We start from the raw sequence: 17,139 nt of genomic DNA on the forward strand, positions 1-17,139 counted from the left end.
ATATGATAGCACTTCTCAAATATTTAAAAGGCTGTCATACAGTGGAGGGGCAAGATCTGTTCTCAATCATCCCAGAGTGCAGGACACACAACAATGGGCTAAAGTTAAAGGAAGCCAAATTTTGGTTGAATATCAGGAAAAACGTGGTGGCGCTGTGGGCTAAACCGCAGAAGCCTGTGCTGCAGGGTCAGAAGACCAGCAGTCGTAAGATCGAATCCACGCAATGGAGTGAGCGACCATCGCTTGTCCCAGCTCCCGCCAACCTAGCGGTTTGAAAGCATTCAAATGCAAGTAGATAAATAGGGACCACCTCGGTGGGAAAGTAACAACGTTCCATGTCTAAGTCGCACTGGCCATGTGACCATGGGAGATTGTCTTCGGACAAAACGCTGGCTCTATGGCTTGGAAACGGGGATGAGCACCACCCCCTAGAGTCGAACACAACTGGACAAAAATTGTCAAGGAGAACCTTTACCTTTACCTTATCAGGAAAAACCTCCTAGCTGTTAGAGCAGTATGACAGTGGAACCAGTTCCCTCAGGAGTTGGTGAGTGTGCCAACACTGGAGGCATTCAAGAGAAACCTAGACAACTACCTGGCAAATATGCTTTGATTGTATTCCTGCATTGAGCAAGAGGTTGGACTTGGTGGCCTTATAGGCCCCTTCCAAATTTTGTTATCCTATGATTCTATGATTGTCATAGGTACTTAAAAATAAGTATTATTAAAAAATACTAGACACAGTCAATCAAAATTTAAGAAACAATTGGCTGGTATTATATAACTGGTGTTGTTGTTGTTAAACAGCATGCTGACTTTTTTCTAAGCACCTATGACAATGTGTATGCTATTGCTGAAAACAACATAGTCAGTTTAAATTTACTGCACAATATTTACAGCAGATTTGTTGTTTACTACATCCCGAAGATACCTTCCACATATTTTGCATGCTGTTTTGATATTTTATACTGAGAGTAAATGAACAGCTGCACCAGAAAAGGAAGCATTGTAGACCGTAACAAGAGAACAGCAGGTCATCTGGCTTGATTTGTTTCCCCGTTGCCTTTTGTGTGTGTGTGGTGGAATGTTCAGGAAGTAACAGTGCATTACATTCTAGTCCACATATTTGCTTGAGATTAAAGGAGAAATAGTTTTATCTTCCAGATAGTATCTAACAGGAATTACACTTAAAACCGGACATTTCTGAACATCTTTGTAAGATGCACTAGCTGTGCTTTTTACCATAAATGGGGCATTTGTCTGTGACTAAAATATCATATGTTAAAAGAGGGTAAAAGACCACACAAAATGAGATGGAGTTTTTTCTCCTCCATCCTGATTATGCTGCTTGAAAAGTTATTACCTAAATCAAGTTGTCTAGTCACACTGGAAGGCAGCTCATCTAGGAGCAGGAAAACTCCAATTTCAAACCCCCACTGAGGCGCCACTATCATTCTCCATGCCATGAGGGAGCAGGCCAGGTAGGTGGGACTCATCAGCCCTGGAAGGCAGCCCATCTAGGAGAAGAAAAATTCCAACTTCAAACCTCCACTGCCTTGTGGCTATATCCACCGATGGAAAAGGCTTCAGGAATAAGCCTCAAGGCAAAATCCAGAGCCGGAGTCCCGGAGGCAGTTCGTGTCATTCTGTCAACTCCTGCGACGTTCCTGGAACCAGTTGTATTGGCTCTTGCCTTTCCTCTGGACTATTTCAGTGATGTGGAGAGGGGAGATTTGCTGCTTGGGTAACAGCCTATCCTCCATATTATTTTACCCAGGCTTCGTGCCCTGGAGAGGATACTCCAGCTTTGCATACAGCTTCAAAACACTAGACGCTGTTCCAAGTCCTCCATACAGAGCATGTTACCATAGTCTCTCGAGACTGAAGGATGCCTATGATGGAGTCACACTAACAGCCATAGTAAAAAAAATTGTGTGTTAGGTGTAGGTGGGGATTAGCAAGGATTTAATAGATGAATATCTTAATAGAAATATTCTGTTTGACTAATAAAATATGGAAAAAGTTGCCTTGTCTGTAAGATTTACCAAACTAAGCCCAGATTTTAAAATCTCCAAAAATGGAATGTCTGCCCCTTTTATTCTCTCTCAGTTCAGACTGAACATTGCACATTACCCGGGAAACTGGTATGCCATAGAATGTTCCCAATATTCTAACAGCTGGACTCAAACATATTAGTGTTATGGGGGTTAACAAACAGTACAGCATCTGTCAGGAAACTGAAATGCTCATTTTGGTGGGGAAAATATCTCCCTTACAGGGCCGAAGGAAAAGAATAGTTGTCTACTATTAAGCAGAAAGTGGGTCACAGACAAGATCCATTGGCAGAAATGATGACTAAGGACTAGTAAACAAAGTATGAGATACCTTGGGTAGTAGGTGGTGCTATAAAACATTCTCAAAATACAGTGCCAGGTCCAGGTTTTTGGAAACAGATCTCATGTAAGACGCCCTCATTTCCACTCCTGGAGTAGGCCTACCTCCTCTTTTCCACTGTCTGTCATCCTGCACATCTGCTTGCCTTCTCCAGCTAAACACAATCCATGCAAACACCCAAGGGCTTTAATGCAAGGCAGATGGGTGTGTTTGTAACAAGAATGTTCACATTCTTAGGGTTCCATTTGGCTTCAGTGGCTTAAGCAATGTACTTTGCAAGGTCATGGTTGAAGGATCTCTGATAAGTTTTTGCCAGCCTGACACCCAGAAGAACAAACACTTCACCCAACATGGCACTCAAAGTGCTTCTTGCTGTCACTGCTCTTCAGTGGGGAAATACATAGTGAGTTTCATGCAGAGGGCATTTTGTTTCTCTGTGAAAAGCAAGTGCAGTCACTGCCTAAACAAATGTTCAACACACACAGAGGACACACTTCAGCTGGAAGTAGAAGTCCAGGGCAAATATTTGCGTCCGTGTAAACTGTGCCCACGTTCTGACAAGACAGATTGTTCCTGCAAAGCATTGAGATGCTAAATTAGTACATAAGCTCAGAAGCAGCAGACACTCTCCCGGTTGTTGTTGCTGCTGCTTCCCCTTTACTTCCATTTCCTGTCCATCATTTCTCCTGCTTCTTGCTCCCCATTTTCATCCCTGCTGGTCCTGTCTTGCTTGCCAATGGGAAAGCAACACAAAAGTGTACTACTCTCTGCAGATGCAGCAAGTTTCCTAAATGTCTTCATTTCAGAACCAAGAACTGGTTGAACAGAAATACAGCAACATTTTTTTTTCATGTATGTTGTGCTTGCTCAGTGTCAGCACACCAGAAACTCATGAGCAAGGGGAGGACTGGGGAGGGAGCCATTGGGTGTATGTATTTGGACACGTCATGCCATCCAGAGCAATGTAGGTGTGCCTAGCCCATCCATGCTCCTAGATCATGGTGTGTAATACCCAAAGCCAGGCAAGATATGTTTCAAAATTAAGCAGAAAATCCCATAAGTATTTATCCTCATCTTGGCAATAAAAAAATTAATGGAAAAAATTAAGGAATAGCTTGCTACCCCCTTTATGACACTCCAGATCTGCTCCCTGAGGCAGCTACTACTTTGCACTTAGAGCTGACCCTGGTCATGAACCAAACAGTGGTCCTCTAGATCTTCCAAAGAAAGTGTCCATTCAGGTAAGAACAGGATATTCACAGTGTGGTGCTCCCACAAGTATCCATCTCAGAGAACCTGTCCAGAAGTACATTGGCACTGATGACAACAAAACCTACCAAAAGATCTGGGAGAACTGGCATAATTTCCCCTATTATGCTACTCTTAAAGCTTCAGAAAGCCTCTTAGGGTCTAGAACTGGTAACCTGACCTGCAAGAGAATAGGTCTTTAAATAAGACAACAGAGTTCCGAAAGAAGTAGGAGATGACCCCAAGGAAGAATCTATTGACACTAGACATTTTTCAAAACATGCAGAAAACAAATGGCAATTCAATTATCATCTATGGTTGACCAGATCAGTATGGATGAAAAATTAACCACCATTCCACCAAAAGAGGCAGTTTTTGTTTCAGATATAATGTAACAAGAACGTACTTCCCTCCAGTAGTTGACATCATTGTCACCTGATGACTGGCCTTAACCAAACCAGGAAAAGTGCTGCGGAAAAATTGTTATCTATAAGACACACAAACCTCTCCATAAAGTTCTTATCTTTATGACAAACAAGTGTCAGCCTTTTATGATTTGGAACTGTGTGTTTTCCTAGAAGAAAATTACAAGAGTATGTTTATGACAATGGTACTCTTGGGCCACAGCATGCCATTGCAGCAAATGTTTTATATGCCAGAATTACTCAGTTCAGTCCCAGACACCTCCACTTCAAAATAGCAGTAGGTGAGACAGATGGAGATCCTAGAGAAAGAGTCAAAACAGGTCATAGTGGGCTAGACAGACAATCACACCTGTTTTGTGGAAGCATCCTCTTTTCCCATGGGGTGATAGTTTTAAAGTATTTATGAGGCATGGAATCAACTGCATCTTAAGCAAAATAAGGTGACTGTCTCAGGTTTGGAGTGTCATGAAATGGTAGAAAATAATTCATTAGCATACACAAACACCAAAAACTAATAAAATAATAATTGTTTGCCATCAAGTCCATTTTGGCTTATGACAACCTTTCCAGAGATTTCTAGGTAGAGAATATACAGATGTGGTTTACAAGTCCCTTCTTCTGGGGGCATCCTGGGACTCTGCAGCTTGCCCATGACTACACAGGCTGGGTCTTCTTCCACAAGACGCAGTGAGGAAACAAGCTCCCAACCTCTGGCCCTACATCAAATTCCTAACTCACTGAGTTTATCCAGCCAGCAGGTCAGGCATAGTAGCTGTTTAAACATCTTTGCCATTTCTTTTTTCCTCTGCCTTTTAAATCAGTAGACTGAGGAAGAATTCTGGAAATCTCAAACTCTTGTGACATTTTATGTTTGATAAAGAGCAATAAAAATATTGCCCAACTCAAAATTTTTGAGGGTTTTTTCTCCATATGAATAAATGTATCTGTGCTTCCTTTTCAGGTGTGCTAGATAGCAAACATCTGGGTGAGTGTAAATTTCTCTGTAAGAATGACATGTTTATTCAGGGCACTAACAACACACACACACACACACATACACACACACACACTCCTCTGGTGTTTTAAGGCCTTATAGTTAAAAAGGGACTGAACCACAGCTTCCTTGATACAAGCATGGATTGGCCTGGTTGGGGTGATTTCTGCATTCAAATGTGATTGGATATAAGGACTCCTGCAATTGGTTATCAAAAGTCACACGATTGTTTTTTTTACGGCTGACTCACCAGAGGGCAGCAGCTTTCCAGTTGATGTCAACATCTAAGAATGCCAGTTTTCTCCCATAATTTGTGCTTTGGTTGTTCTCTTAATATACACCAGTAGATTCAGCAGCACAGAGAAGGGTATGATTTCTTCCAATTTAATCAAGACTGAAACACTGTGAAAGAATAGTTAGTGAAAGAGAACTGTCTAACTGCACCCATGGCCCTTTTTCTCTTTCTTTCTTTCTTTCTTTCTTTCTTTCTTTCTTTCTTTCTTTCTTTCTTTCTTTCTTTTTCTTTTCTTTCTTTCTTTCTTTCTTTCTTTCTTTTGAGAAAAGAAAAGAAATGTCCTTTGGGAGCACGGGGTTCCATTGCTGAATTAGGTCCACAACTTATGTAGCCCAGCATTTTGTTCTATAGATGCCTAAAAGGAGTTTACTAAGAGAAGGAACTAGTGTACATAAGCAGCTTTTCAACACCTGATCAGGTGTTTTCATGCAAACAATTCCAGATCCCTTTTTCAAAGCCAGGTAACATGTTTGTATTGCCCTTCTCAGATTGTATGAATGCATCTTTGTGTACAAATATGCACTGGCAGATGTACAATTATAGAGTGAGAAGCATCCCCATGGAGCAGGGATATGGGGAGAGACCAAGGAAACTCACACAGTGAAGCTTTCTTTTCCTGAAAGCTTCCGAGGACTTCACTCGTTTGTAAAGATGGTCTGGGATAGTGTACCTGAGCATTTTGCTCCTAGAGAATGTAAAGAATTACACTCCACACCATGAAAATATGGTAGCCTTATCTGAAAACAGCATCAAGAGACCCAAGGAATTTTGCAAGTGCTGGAGAAGTGTGGCACCCAAGCGAGAGACTGCATGCCTAGAAGTACTTGGCTCTGTAGTCACACACGGCCAGCATGGGAGCCATGCCTCCTCATCACCAGCACTTAAGAGGAGAGTTCACATTCCACTTCAGCCACTGTAAGTTCATTCCACTACCTCTCATGGAAAGAGAGTACTGTATATGATTCGTGTTTGGATATTGTTACGTGTGTCAGGAGAGAGTATTGCATTTTCATGGAGGGTGTTGTTTTTTGGTTTCATTTGGTTTGTTAGTTTGGTTTGCCTTTTTAAAGCTCTGATATCATAATTTGTATACATGGTCAAACACCATGCTGGCTAGGTGACTGGGTGATTCTAGGAGCTTGTTGCAAAGGACTAATTTTTCCAGGCTCTGAACAATTGTCATGTTCTTTGTTCCTGGATGCATGCTGAAGAAATTCGCATCCATTCTCTGAATGTTTACATCACTAATCATGGTGAACACTGTCTAGGTTGGTGTGCAAGTAGCACCCAGTCTCTAAGGTTCAGGGCCAGACACCAAATTGAGGGATGGGCCTTTGTGATGTCACAGTAGTGGTGCAGGCAAAATGATGAAGGCCAGAATTGCTTCTGGACAGATGATCAGAAACAAAGGGCCCATAATACAGGTAAAACCTGGCTAACCAAGTTATATAGCATCCTAGAGTCAAGGGGGACAGGGAATGGCAACTTGGCAAGCTGCAAAACATGAACATCAGCTAGGCCTCACATCATGTGTAATCTTCCTTGTGCCAGAGACCTTATGCTGCTAGACAGGTCTGTGACAGGTTCACCACCAGTCTATTTGGAGTTTCCCCTCTGAGACCTTGCTGTGCTACTCCCAAGACTTGTGAAAAAGGAAGGCCTACAAATTGTAACACCTTGCTCCAGATGGCACACTAGATCCAAGTGCATGACAAATTTCTGGTGTGCTGACATTGTATGAATGCAACACATATGCATCTTCGTACTGAGCCAATGAGCTCTGACAGCGGTTGGGCATCTTGAACAAAACCCATCTCAGGGACAAAACCCAAACTTTCTACTCCTTCACCACCCACGCTAAGATTTGTCTAATTACTGGAAACCTGGGAAAGTGTAGCATGTCTCTGAGACTTCAGCTGGCATCCAGAAACCTGGCAACCTTACTACGCAGCCCTGGATTTCACTGGAGGAACTTAACCAGTCATTATTTCTCAAGCTAACATGGGTAGTCAAAGAAAGGAAAAACACTCTGATGAAATAATGAGTTATCTCAATGATTAAAAAGCGAAACTATATTTGTTATTCAACTAAGCTGCATTGAGTAGATATATGGAAAGCAATGTATTGGTTCAAATTATTATAGAAATTCATGAACCATTTCATTATTATGCAGCAAAGGAAAGCAACACTCTACAAGGCAATTCTAAAAATGGAGGCAGCCCAAACAAATATATATATAACTTTGAAACTGGACTTTAGATAATTTGGCACAATTGTAGCAAACATATAGTGGGATATTCTGATTGTGTATCCACAGTTAAAGACCCCAGGAAATGGCCCAGTATTGCTGCACAATATCATGCTGCCAGCAGGAAAAAGCTTTACATAGTGTTGACAACAGCAATATCAGCAGTCAATATGGTCTACAGCAGGGGTCCCCAACCCCCGGTCCACAACCCGGCAGCAGTCCCCGGGCTAGGCAGGACTGGGCCACAGACACAGATATCCTCCCTCCCGCAAGCGCACCCCTGCGAGCACGCCCCACGCATGCGTGCAAGCACACTCTGCCTCCTGTGAATGTGACACGCCCCACATGCATGCGTGCGAACAGGACACGCCCCTGCAAGCACAATGCACCCCCACGAGCACGATACGCCCCCTGCGAGCACGACATGCCTCCCACGCACATGAATGTGAGCATCACACACACCCCGCAAGCACAACACATCTCCTGCGAGCGCAACATGCCCCTCACAACCAGTCTGAGGCTGGGAAAAGGTTGGGGACCACTGGTCTACAGGATCCCCTCTTATGCTGTCTTATCACAATTCACAAAGGGACACGAGGCAGGGGGAAATTCCAGAAACCTCTTTTCATCAGTTATCCATTTCTCACCCAAACACAAAGCAATTGTTGAGGCTGTTTTTTAACAGGTTCTCTGGGCTCCTTTTTCCTGCTGGCAACATGGGCACAATATTATGCAGCAATATCAGACAATTTCCTGGTGTTTTGAGTCATGGATACAGAAACACAATATCCCACATTCATAAATAGGAGGGGGTTTTGTTTTTTGAAAAATTGAATTGCCATTTTTACATGGACACTTCCCCGTTTGGAAAATCCAACCTTAGAATTGACTTCTGCTTTTTAAAACTTAGAAAGTCAGTAGGAAGAATAGCAAGCCAAGGCCAGGCAGCATATGCAACTCTCCTGTGTGTACATACCCTTGGATTACATCCAGCCCCCGGGGACTGAGGCCTACATCCTATTACTATTCCCAAATATAGACTCACTTAATCAATGGGAACTAGTAGGTCAATATGTATGATCTGCTGAGTCACTGGCCAAAATTCTCTTCTGAAACTTTACACCATGCAAGTAGGATGACATCATCATCCTGTGACCAGGATAAATAACTGAAAGCTTTCTCCCTCCCCTTCAGGTTCTGAAGTTCCTTGGGGCTCCCTTTTGCCCCAGGGAAAACTTTGGGAGCTTCTGGATGAGGGGGGAAACTTTAATAGCCCAAAACCGCTTCTGGGTTGCTGCTGCCTGTTTTGATACCACTAGCAGGCTTACCTTCCCCAGTTCTGGGACCTCTAAGCTTCCCAAGGGGAAAAGGGAAATGGAAGGGGGCTACAGGAAACTTGCATAGAATCATAGAATCATCGTAGGGTTGGAAGGGACTTTGGAGGTCTTCTAGTCCAACCCCCTACCCAAGGCAGGAGACCTCATACCATCCCGGACAGATGGCTGTCCAATCTTTTCTTGAAAACCTCCAGCGATGGGGCACCCACAACATCAGGAGGCAAGAACTTCCACTGCTTAATGGTTCTCACCATCAGGAAATTCCTCCTTAATTCTAGTTTGGATTTCCCTGTGACGAGTTTCCACCCATTGGTTCTTGTCCTATCCTCAGGTGCAATGGAGAATAAATTGATGCCCTCTTCCCTGTGGCAATCCTTCAGATATCAGAAGACTGCTATCATGTCTCCCCTCAGTCTTCTCTTCGTTAAGCTAAACATACCTAGTTCTTTTAGTCATTCTTCATAGGATTTAGCATCCAGTCCCCTTATCATCTTTGTTGCTCTTCTCTGCACCCCTTCCAGGGCCTCAGCATCTTTTTTGTATTGTGGTGACCAGAACTGCACACAACAATCCAAGTGCAGCCTCACCAGTGCGGTATAGAGTGATACTATCACTTCCCGTGATCTTGATGTTATCCTCCTGTTGAGGCAGGCTAGGACTGTGTTGGCTTTCTTGGAAGCACACTGCTGACTCATCCTTAGGCAGTGGTCCACCAGAACACCTAAATCCCTTTCACAGATACTACTGTCATGCCAGGTACTACTTATCCTGTACCTGTGCATCTGGTTTCTCCTGCCTAAGTGCAGAACCTTACTTTTCCCACCACTGAACTGCATCTTATTGGATAGGGCCCAATGTTCAAGTCTATCTAGATCCTTCTGAATGTTGGCAATTCCCCCCAGCTTTGTGTCATCAGCAAATTTGATGAGTGCTCCTTCAATCCCATCATCCAGGTCGTTTATGAAGATGTTGAAGAGCACTGGGCCCAAGACAGAACCTTGAGGGACTCCAATGTACACTTCCCTCCATGTATATGTGGTTCCATTTTAGTTGAGTGCGGTTGGTCAGCCAGCTGCTTTCAATTAATGTAAATTAAATATCCTGATCACCTGATGATGATGTCTAGTTTGTGCAGAAGAAGTTTCATCAACCAGATACGGGCAACTGAGACCAGCCTAAATGGGACTACCAACTGGATTTAAACCACAGGGATAAAAATCTTATCCCAAAGAGGTGCAAGTCAGATTTTCTGGTATTGCACCATAATTGCATCTTCACTTTAACAGCAGTTGGACCGCCTGCCATTGGGCAAAGAGAAGCAGGTGCCTCAGACAGCAGATTCTGGGTATCACAATGGACGTACACTGTCAATTATTTGCTTTGCCATTTGTTAATTTGTGCTGCGTAGGATTTCCTGCCTCGCAAGTCCAAATAATTTGACTGCTTTTGTCAAAACCTGGTAAACTGTGAAATTCAAAAGCATAAAACAGAATTAAAAGTAACAGGATAAAACAGAGGTGTACATAACACACATATGTAAATATACATACATAAATACATTGGGATGTGTACAGTGGAAATGTTCAGTTCTGTTTTGGTTTGTTTTCTTTTCGGGGCTCTTTAGATATCTTTCTCCTCCCCCCCCCCCCCGGTACTGGTCCTTTAGTTTATCATGAAAGGAAGCACCTCTTTCAAATCATTTTGTTTGGGGTTTTCCATTTGTTTTCGGGTAATGCAAGAAGCAGGAGAATGCAGGGCTGGGGAATTCTAAGAAAGCACACAGCAGTGGTGGTGGTAAAAGAGGGGGGGAAAAACAATGCCACCTGGTAGGGCCAACAGGCATGTGTGTGTAGCAGTGGTGGTGGAGGCAACTACTAATCAAGGAGAAAGCAGGTGTGGTAGGGAGTGGAACAGGCTATTTGCTGGAACATCAGCGTGGAGTGATTTTATATGTATAATTCGAAGGGAGGCAATCCAATAGATGAGATCTGGTAGAAAGCTGATATCTCCATGTTCCTCTCTTTAGTTCACAGGCTCCCAGCCTGTGATTCATGATCTCCAAGAAGGTGAAGGTTAGGATTAGAATTAGGGTTGGGGTCAGGATTAGAGTCTGGGTTAGGATTACTTTTAAGGTTAGGATTAGGGTCACATTCTAAATTGGGGTTGAGATTAGGGCAGCGGTTAGGGTCTCAGTTAGGATTAATATTTTAAACACACCAAGATAATCAGAGTAGTGTTGCTAAGTGGTTGGCATGGGCCCCTCTCACCTTTGGTAACCTGGCAAAGAAACTGCATTAACGTCCAACAGAACAGTTAGTGCCATTTCTTAATACATCGCCATGCCGGATGGGAGGAAATACCTCTGGAATTTTTCCTCCACACCTTACTTACAGGATTAGGGAACACCTGAGAAAACCAAAACAGGTAATCATTCTACATTTCAGATGGTATGTGATTTTTCTCCCTTAGGAGCAGCAGTATTTCTTTCAAACTTAATTCATTTATTGTGAAATGGGTTTGTATAATAAGGAAGCCAAATCCATTTGCCTTCAAAAGACGTAAGGGAAAGATTGCTTGCCCTGTGTTGATTTTATCCATACAGTTATTCAGCTCTATTAAGAAATATAACTCCTCAAACAGTGAAGTGGATGGGGTGTGGGGAGGGTTCCATTAGTAATTTCAGATACCATTTTACAAAGACCTGAATGTTTTGAAGTCAATACATTAATATGTGAAATATGTCAATACAATTAATATGCTGATGCTATTAATATGTGAAATTTTAAATACATAGAAAAATTCCAATCTTTTTTGTTTTTGTTTTGCCTTAGAGCCAGACATTTTAAATATTTCTAGAATTAATCAGTTTCAAACTGTATGGGAGGAATTAGTTCCAAGCAGAACATTCATCATGAACTTTTTTTCTTAAAGAGCGGGTCTATCATTTTAAAGACAGCATTTTGTTAATATCCTTCTCTTCTGGATAAGCAAAGTTCATCAGAATCATTCCACAAATACTGCCTTGTTTAGAGTTGATGCTGATAAATGTGCCCTTTACTTGAGTGGCCTGTGTGCACAATCCTTCTGTGCAGATTTCTCAAGCCTTTTTCCAGGCCGGCCCTCCTATTTGGCAGAGTGAGACAGCCCCTTAGGCAAGAGAGTTGGGGTAATCAGGAAAGGGCACCAAATTATTAGTTGTTTATCATGACAGTTTTCTGCTCAAAAGAAAAAGAAGTAGCTGCAGGGTTTCTATCTTGTAGGCATCAGATTTCATGAGTCAATTCTGCCTTTGTCCTCTTCCCTAGATCAAAACCTTTGAATCAGATACCCTGAAGTTTCTGAATCACACATTGAAGGGTTGCCTTCAGTGTTTGATTCAGTGTCTGTCAGAGTTACGTTTACCATGGATTAAGTAGTGATGACTTACATGTACAAATGAACTGTCTATGAACTGTAAATGTTTGGAATTAGTATCAAAGTCCATCTGCTAAAGTGAAGAGAAAGTATTTATTATGGAATTGACATGTCTGATAGTAACACACTCATGTGCCAGCAACAACTACATTACCTAAGATGAAGTTTCAGTTCAAATTTCATGACAAAGGGCAATTGATTACACTGAATGACTGGGCTGCCCTTTGTAGTGACCAGAGAAAAACTACTTATTTTATATCCTCTGGGGTGAAACGTACCACTATCAGTCCTCAGTCTGATTCTTCAATTCTGCAATCTCCATGCTGAAACAGTAATTAAACTTCATATCCCATGATGTCAAGACCTAGCCAGGATGACTGTTGGACTTTTCTAGCTTTTGCCCTTACCCCATAAACTCTGCAGTGCCCAGGGTCTGATGAAGGATTCAGAAAGCTTGCATATAGTTTTGTGGTCCAACAAAGGTATTCCCTAACCCATATTTGGATTATTAGCCACAAACCGATGAATAGGGAAGGACTGTATTGTATAAAGTCTTCAGGTTTTCTTTTTCCACAGAAACCAAATGATGCCAAATTCTAGAAAGAATAGGTCCCTGCTTGTTATGCTCCACTGGTGGTTGCTTGTAAAGTCACTTACCAATTCTAGCAGATTTCATTGCCAGGGAACTCCTTGTATACAAATATACCTATGACTCAAATGCTTTCTTTCGTGCCAAGTAGGGCTTTTGAATCAATATACAACTATTTCAACTATATCAGATTAAGGCTGCCAAGACAGCAGCGAACATGAAGAATATAGCTGCCCACCCAGTATGTCAATGTAACAGGCCAATTTAAGACATCCAATCTGTGTCAAAGGGGATGCCCCTTAATTACATAGCTTGCAGCAACCACCCAGCATCCTTCCCTAGCTGCTGATACAAAAATGGAAAGCAAACTGATAAAGACAGAAGGTCAACTCTGGAAAATAAAATTATTGAGAGATGTGGTGTTAAAGTTCATCATGCAGATACAGTTCAGACCTCACACTGTCAGCTCCTGACCTGATTAAAATCATCTCTGTGTGTGTTCCTACTATTTCCTCAATGCCATTCCATAGGCAAGCCATTCCACACATCAGTAATCCATTCCACAGTCCATACATCTGTAGGCTAGTTCATTCCACATGTCCGCAGGCCTTTTGTCTGGTGTGCCCTTCTACCCTAAAAGTTGACCTGATTAACATGAACTACCATGTTCTTCCTGTTATTTCCTCTGTAGCTGAGCTACTTGAAATGGAGTTAAGTTCATCATTGCAGGTTAGAGTCTTCTGTAAATTTGCTGCAAAGGTTTGCCTTCTCTTTAGGTAAAGTGGTGCAACTTTTTCCAGCTGTAGCACAGCAGTGGCATTTCCCCAGTTGTTTCTCTTGAACCTCTGGCTGTTCTTCTCTGCAAGAAAAGAGACCTTTGTAAACCATGCAACCTCTCCCTCCCTTCCCCCAAATCACTTCCTAAACTAGCCATTAGGGATGGGATTTTTGTAATTCCAGGACACCCAAACCCAGAGGTCAACTACAATCCCCAAGCAGGCTTTTGATACCCAGAAAGGAGAAAGAAGACGGCAACTGAGAGGTCTTCTGACCTCCACTATCAGCTTCACTACATGTGCTTTGCTTGGGAAGCAGAAGGGAATGTCTCCTCAGTTGCGCTGCTTGTTGGGAGTTGCCTCAGTTCTCCATGGGAAGGCAGTTTATTAAGAGGCTTCCCCTATAGAGTCCAAATGGTATTACTACCCTTCCATGGAGCAGTGAGGTAACTCCCTGCAAGCAATGGGACTGGTGGGATGTTCCCTTGTACCAAAGCACATGTAGTGAAGCAGATGACCTGTTTCAGCAGACGTAGGCAATGTGTGGCCCTCTAGCAACTCATGATGTATTGTTCTTACCAGTCCTAGCCAGTGGTGAATGATGATGGAACTTGTAATCTACCATTGGGGGTCGGGGGGGCACACATATTCCCAATATCAATCTTTGCAATTATTGTTGACAATTTATGGATGACCCTTAGTGCCATCTGCACAGGGGACAAAATAGAACCCTCTGTCAATTAAGACCTGCACCACTCTGTTGTTTTCTTCATCTCTGCCAAGCTAATTTGAGTTTGTTATTGCTGTTGGTCAGGAGATCTTAGAAACATATTTTCCCTTTTTTATTCTGACTTCTTAAGAAGAAATATAGACCAGGGTTGGGGAACCTGTGGCCTTCTAGTTGTTGTTACTAGACTACAACTTCCATCATCCTTGCTAGGTTGGCAGGGCTATAGAGAGCTGGAGTCCAAGATCATCTGGTTCTCCATCCCAGACATCCAAGCTGTTCCGATAATTAGGGCAGGCAAGAACTCACAATAAATCAGTAAAACAGCACCTCTATAAGCAGTTTCTCTTTCACTGTGGTGAGCTAGCACCAACCCAAAAGTAAAAGAGAAATCGGTTTCTAAGAAAATACTTAGCAATTTCAGAAATGACATTTCTTGGTATCTAACTCTTCTGTTCCTGGAGAGGAATGTGTCATTATTATCGCCTGTTATTAATATAGGTTTCTGGTGAACATCATTTGTTTTCCAGAGCCTGAGGCTATGATTTGTTTGTTTTTAACTTCATTTCCAAGAATCCTTCAGCTAGTGTGGCAGTTTTTGGGAACTGTGCTCAAAATTCCACAACTTTTTTTCTTTACTCATAGGCCTAACTGAATCTTATGAACTGGTGGTACAGTTAGAGCTACAGGTGGCCACTTAATGACCTTACAAAAGGTAGTGAATTATGGTGCCAGTAGAGCATAGATTCAGGGCCAGCACTTTGACTAACTTGAAATGAAGCTGATGCTGCTTGCCAGAGCACCCTGCCCTTCTATTTTCTTTTGTTTTTGAGAAATTTGTAGTCAGGGAATGGATAACTGGGTTTATACATCGCTAGTCTACATATACTGTATCCATTTTATTTTACTGCACTTCAAGAGATTTATCATTTTCTACAAGGTGTTTAGTGGGAGAACAGAATTCAGCTCCATCTTACTTTCAAATAAATGTGTTTAGTGGGGGAGCAGAATCCAACTCTATCTGCATTCATGATGGTATATGATTTGAGAGTGAGTATAAAACGCAGATACACCCACACAAAATATTTCTTTTCTTTTTAAAGCAAGGCTGGCAAAAATGGTTTTTCAGGTTTTCCCCTTTTCTAAGTTCCCAGAATGTGAAAGTGCGCAGTAATGTGTATGAATGCTTTACTGCCTCACCTGGCATGCCTTCAGTATAGGATTGCATCCTAAAGCTGCTTCATATGCATACATACATACATACATACATACATACATACATACATACATACATACATACATACATACATACATACATACATACATACATACATACATACATACATGTGTGTGTGTGTGTGTGTGTATATATGTGTGTATATATATGTATACATATGTGTGTGTGTGTATCTTCATCAATACATTTAATCTTAATTTACATCATGTGCCCTCTTTCCAAAAATATGATGATTCTTATGTTGGTGTACAATTTTATATCTAGTAAATACACGTTCTATAAAAGGGTTCCAGATCCCATTCAATAATCCTTTTCTAACTTTCAATTCACACATTGATTTATCATTAATAGCTAGATTCTACATCTCATTATACCATTCTTCCAACCTCAGTTGATTATTATTTTTCCCATTCCATGCAAATATCAATTTTGCTGCTGTTAACATTTTAAAAATCCATTTTTCTTCTATCTAATTTACTGTTTCCAAATATATTTAACAATGATATCATTGGACATCTTTGTATATCTATCCCTAGAATTTCTTTAATCTCATTGAATAAAATAATTCATTCCTTCAGTCTCTCTTCTCATGTCCACAGTTCCAACATAGAGATGGTATCACTTTATTCATTTTATTCAGTTTTGTTGGTGTTAAATACCACCTCTATATTACTTTATAACAATTTCCCCTTACCCTAACTGACATATTTTTCATTATTCCTTCTCCCCAGATAATCTTCCATACTTCTCCACTAATTATTTAAATCTCCATGTCATATCTCTTTCAAAGCTTTTATTTTATATGCATCCTTTATTATCTTATATATTACACTTATTATCCTTTTTCTTTGATTATCCTCCAGCTCTCCCCTCTTTTCAATAGTTTCTTCAAATTTAGTCATTCCCCTACATTCCCCTTCCCCTTTTGTCTTTTCTTTTCTCTCTCTCTCTCGTTTTGCCATTCCCTTAGTCCAGTTATCCAGTTGTCTTACATTCAACCAGGTAATGCCTTCTTCTCCTAATATCTCTTTTCTCTCTCTCTGTATTATACATCTTCTTAATCCAATCTTTAATTTTATAGCTTTCTGTTCTGTCAAAGCCTTATTTAATCCCCCCCCCCCCCGATTATCTGGGAAACAGTGTAATTCCACCACATGTGTCTTACTGTTTACTATAATTTCTGGTATATGTCTCTATTTATGAGCTACATAATATAAGTTGTTATCAGGCATATCCAAACCTCAATTCTTTTGAGGAAGATACCATAACATTTTATTTATCCTTGCCCTTTTATTTTCATTAGAATACAAAATTTAATTTAAGGATTATCTTCATTTTTTCTACTGCTATTCTTCCAAACCAAAATAACTTCAACCTTTGATAGTTTTATTTGTTCCTAAATTTGTTTTTTCACTTTATTCAAATTCATGTTAATAATTTCTTGCAAAGTCCAGG

The 17,139-nt window shown here is 41.3% G+C and overlaps 1 protein-coding gene across 1 annotated transcript in view; it reads right to left on the reverse strand.

Moving 5' to 3' along the window:
* Window positions 1-12,429: 12,429 nt before the first annotated feature.
* Window positions 12,430-17,139, reverse strand: part of LOC110077389 (uncharacterized) — a 33,866-nt gene continuing 29,156 nt past the window's right edge. The window contains exon 7 of the mRNA XM_078384087.1: window positions 12,430-13,803. Coding sequence (XP_078240213.1) covers window positions 13,665-13,803 — 139 coding nt within the window. The 3' untranslated portion in view covers window positions 12,430-13,664. The remainder of the gene's footprint in view (window positions 13,804-17,139) is intronic.

This window comes from Pogona vitticeps, chromosome 2 (genome assembly GCF_051106095.1).
Source record: "Pogona vitticeps strain Pit_001003342236 chromosome 2, PviZW2.1, whole genome shotgun sequence".
NCBI lineage: Eukaryota > Metazoa > Chordata > Lepidosauria > Squamata > Agamidae > Pogona > Pogona vitticeps.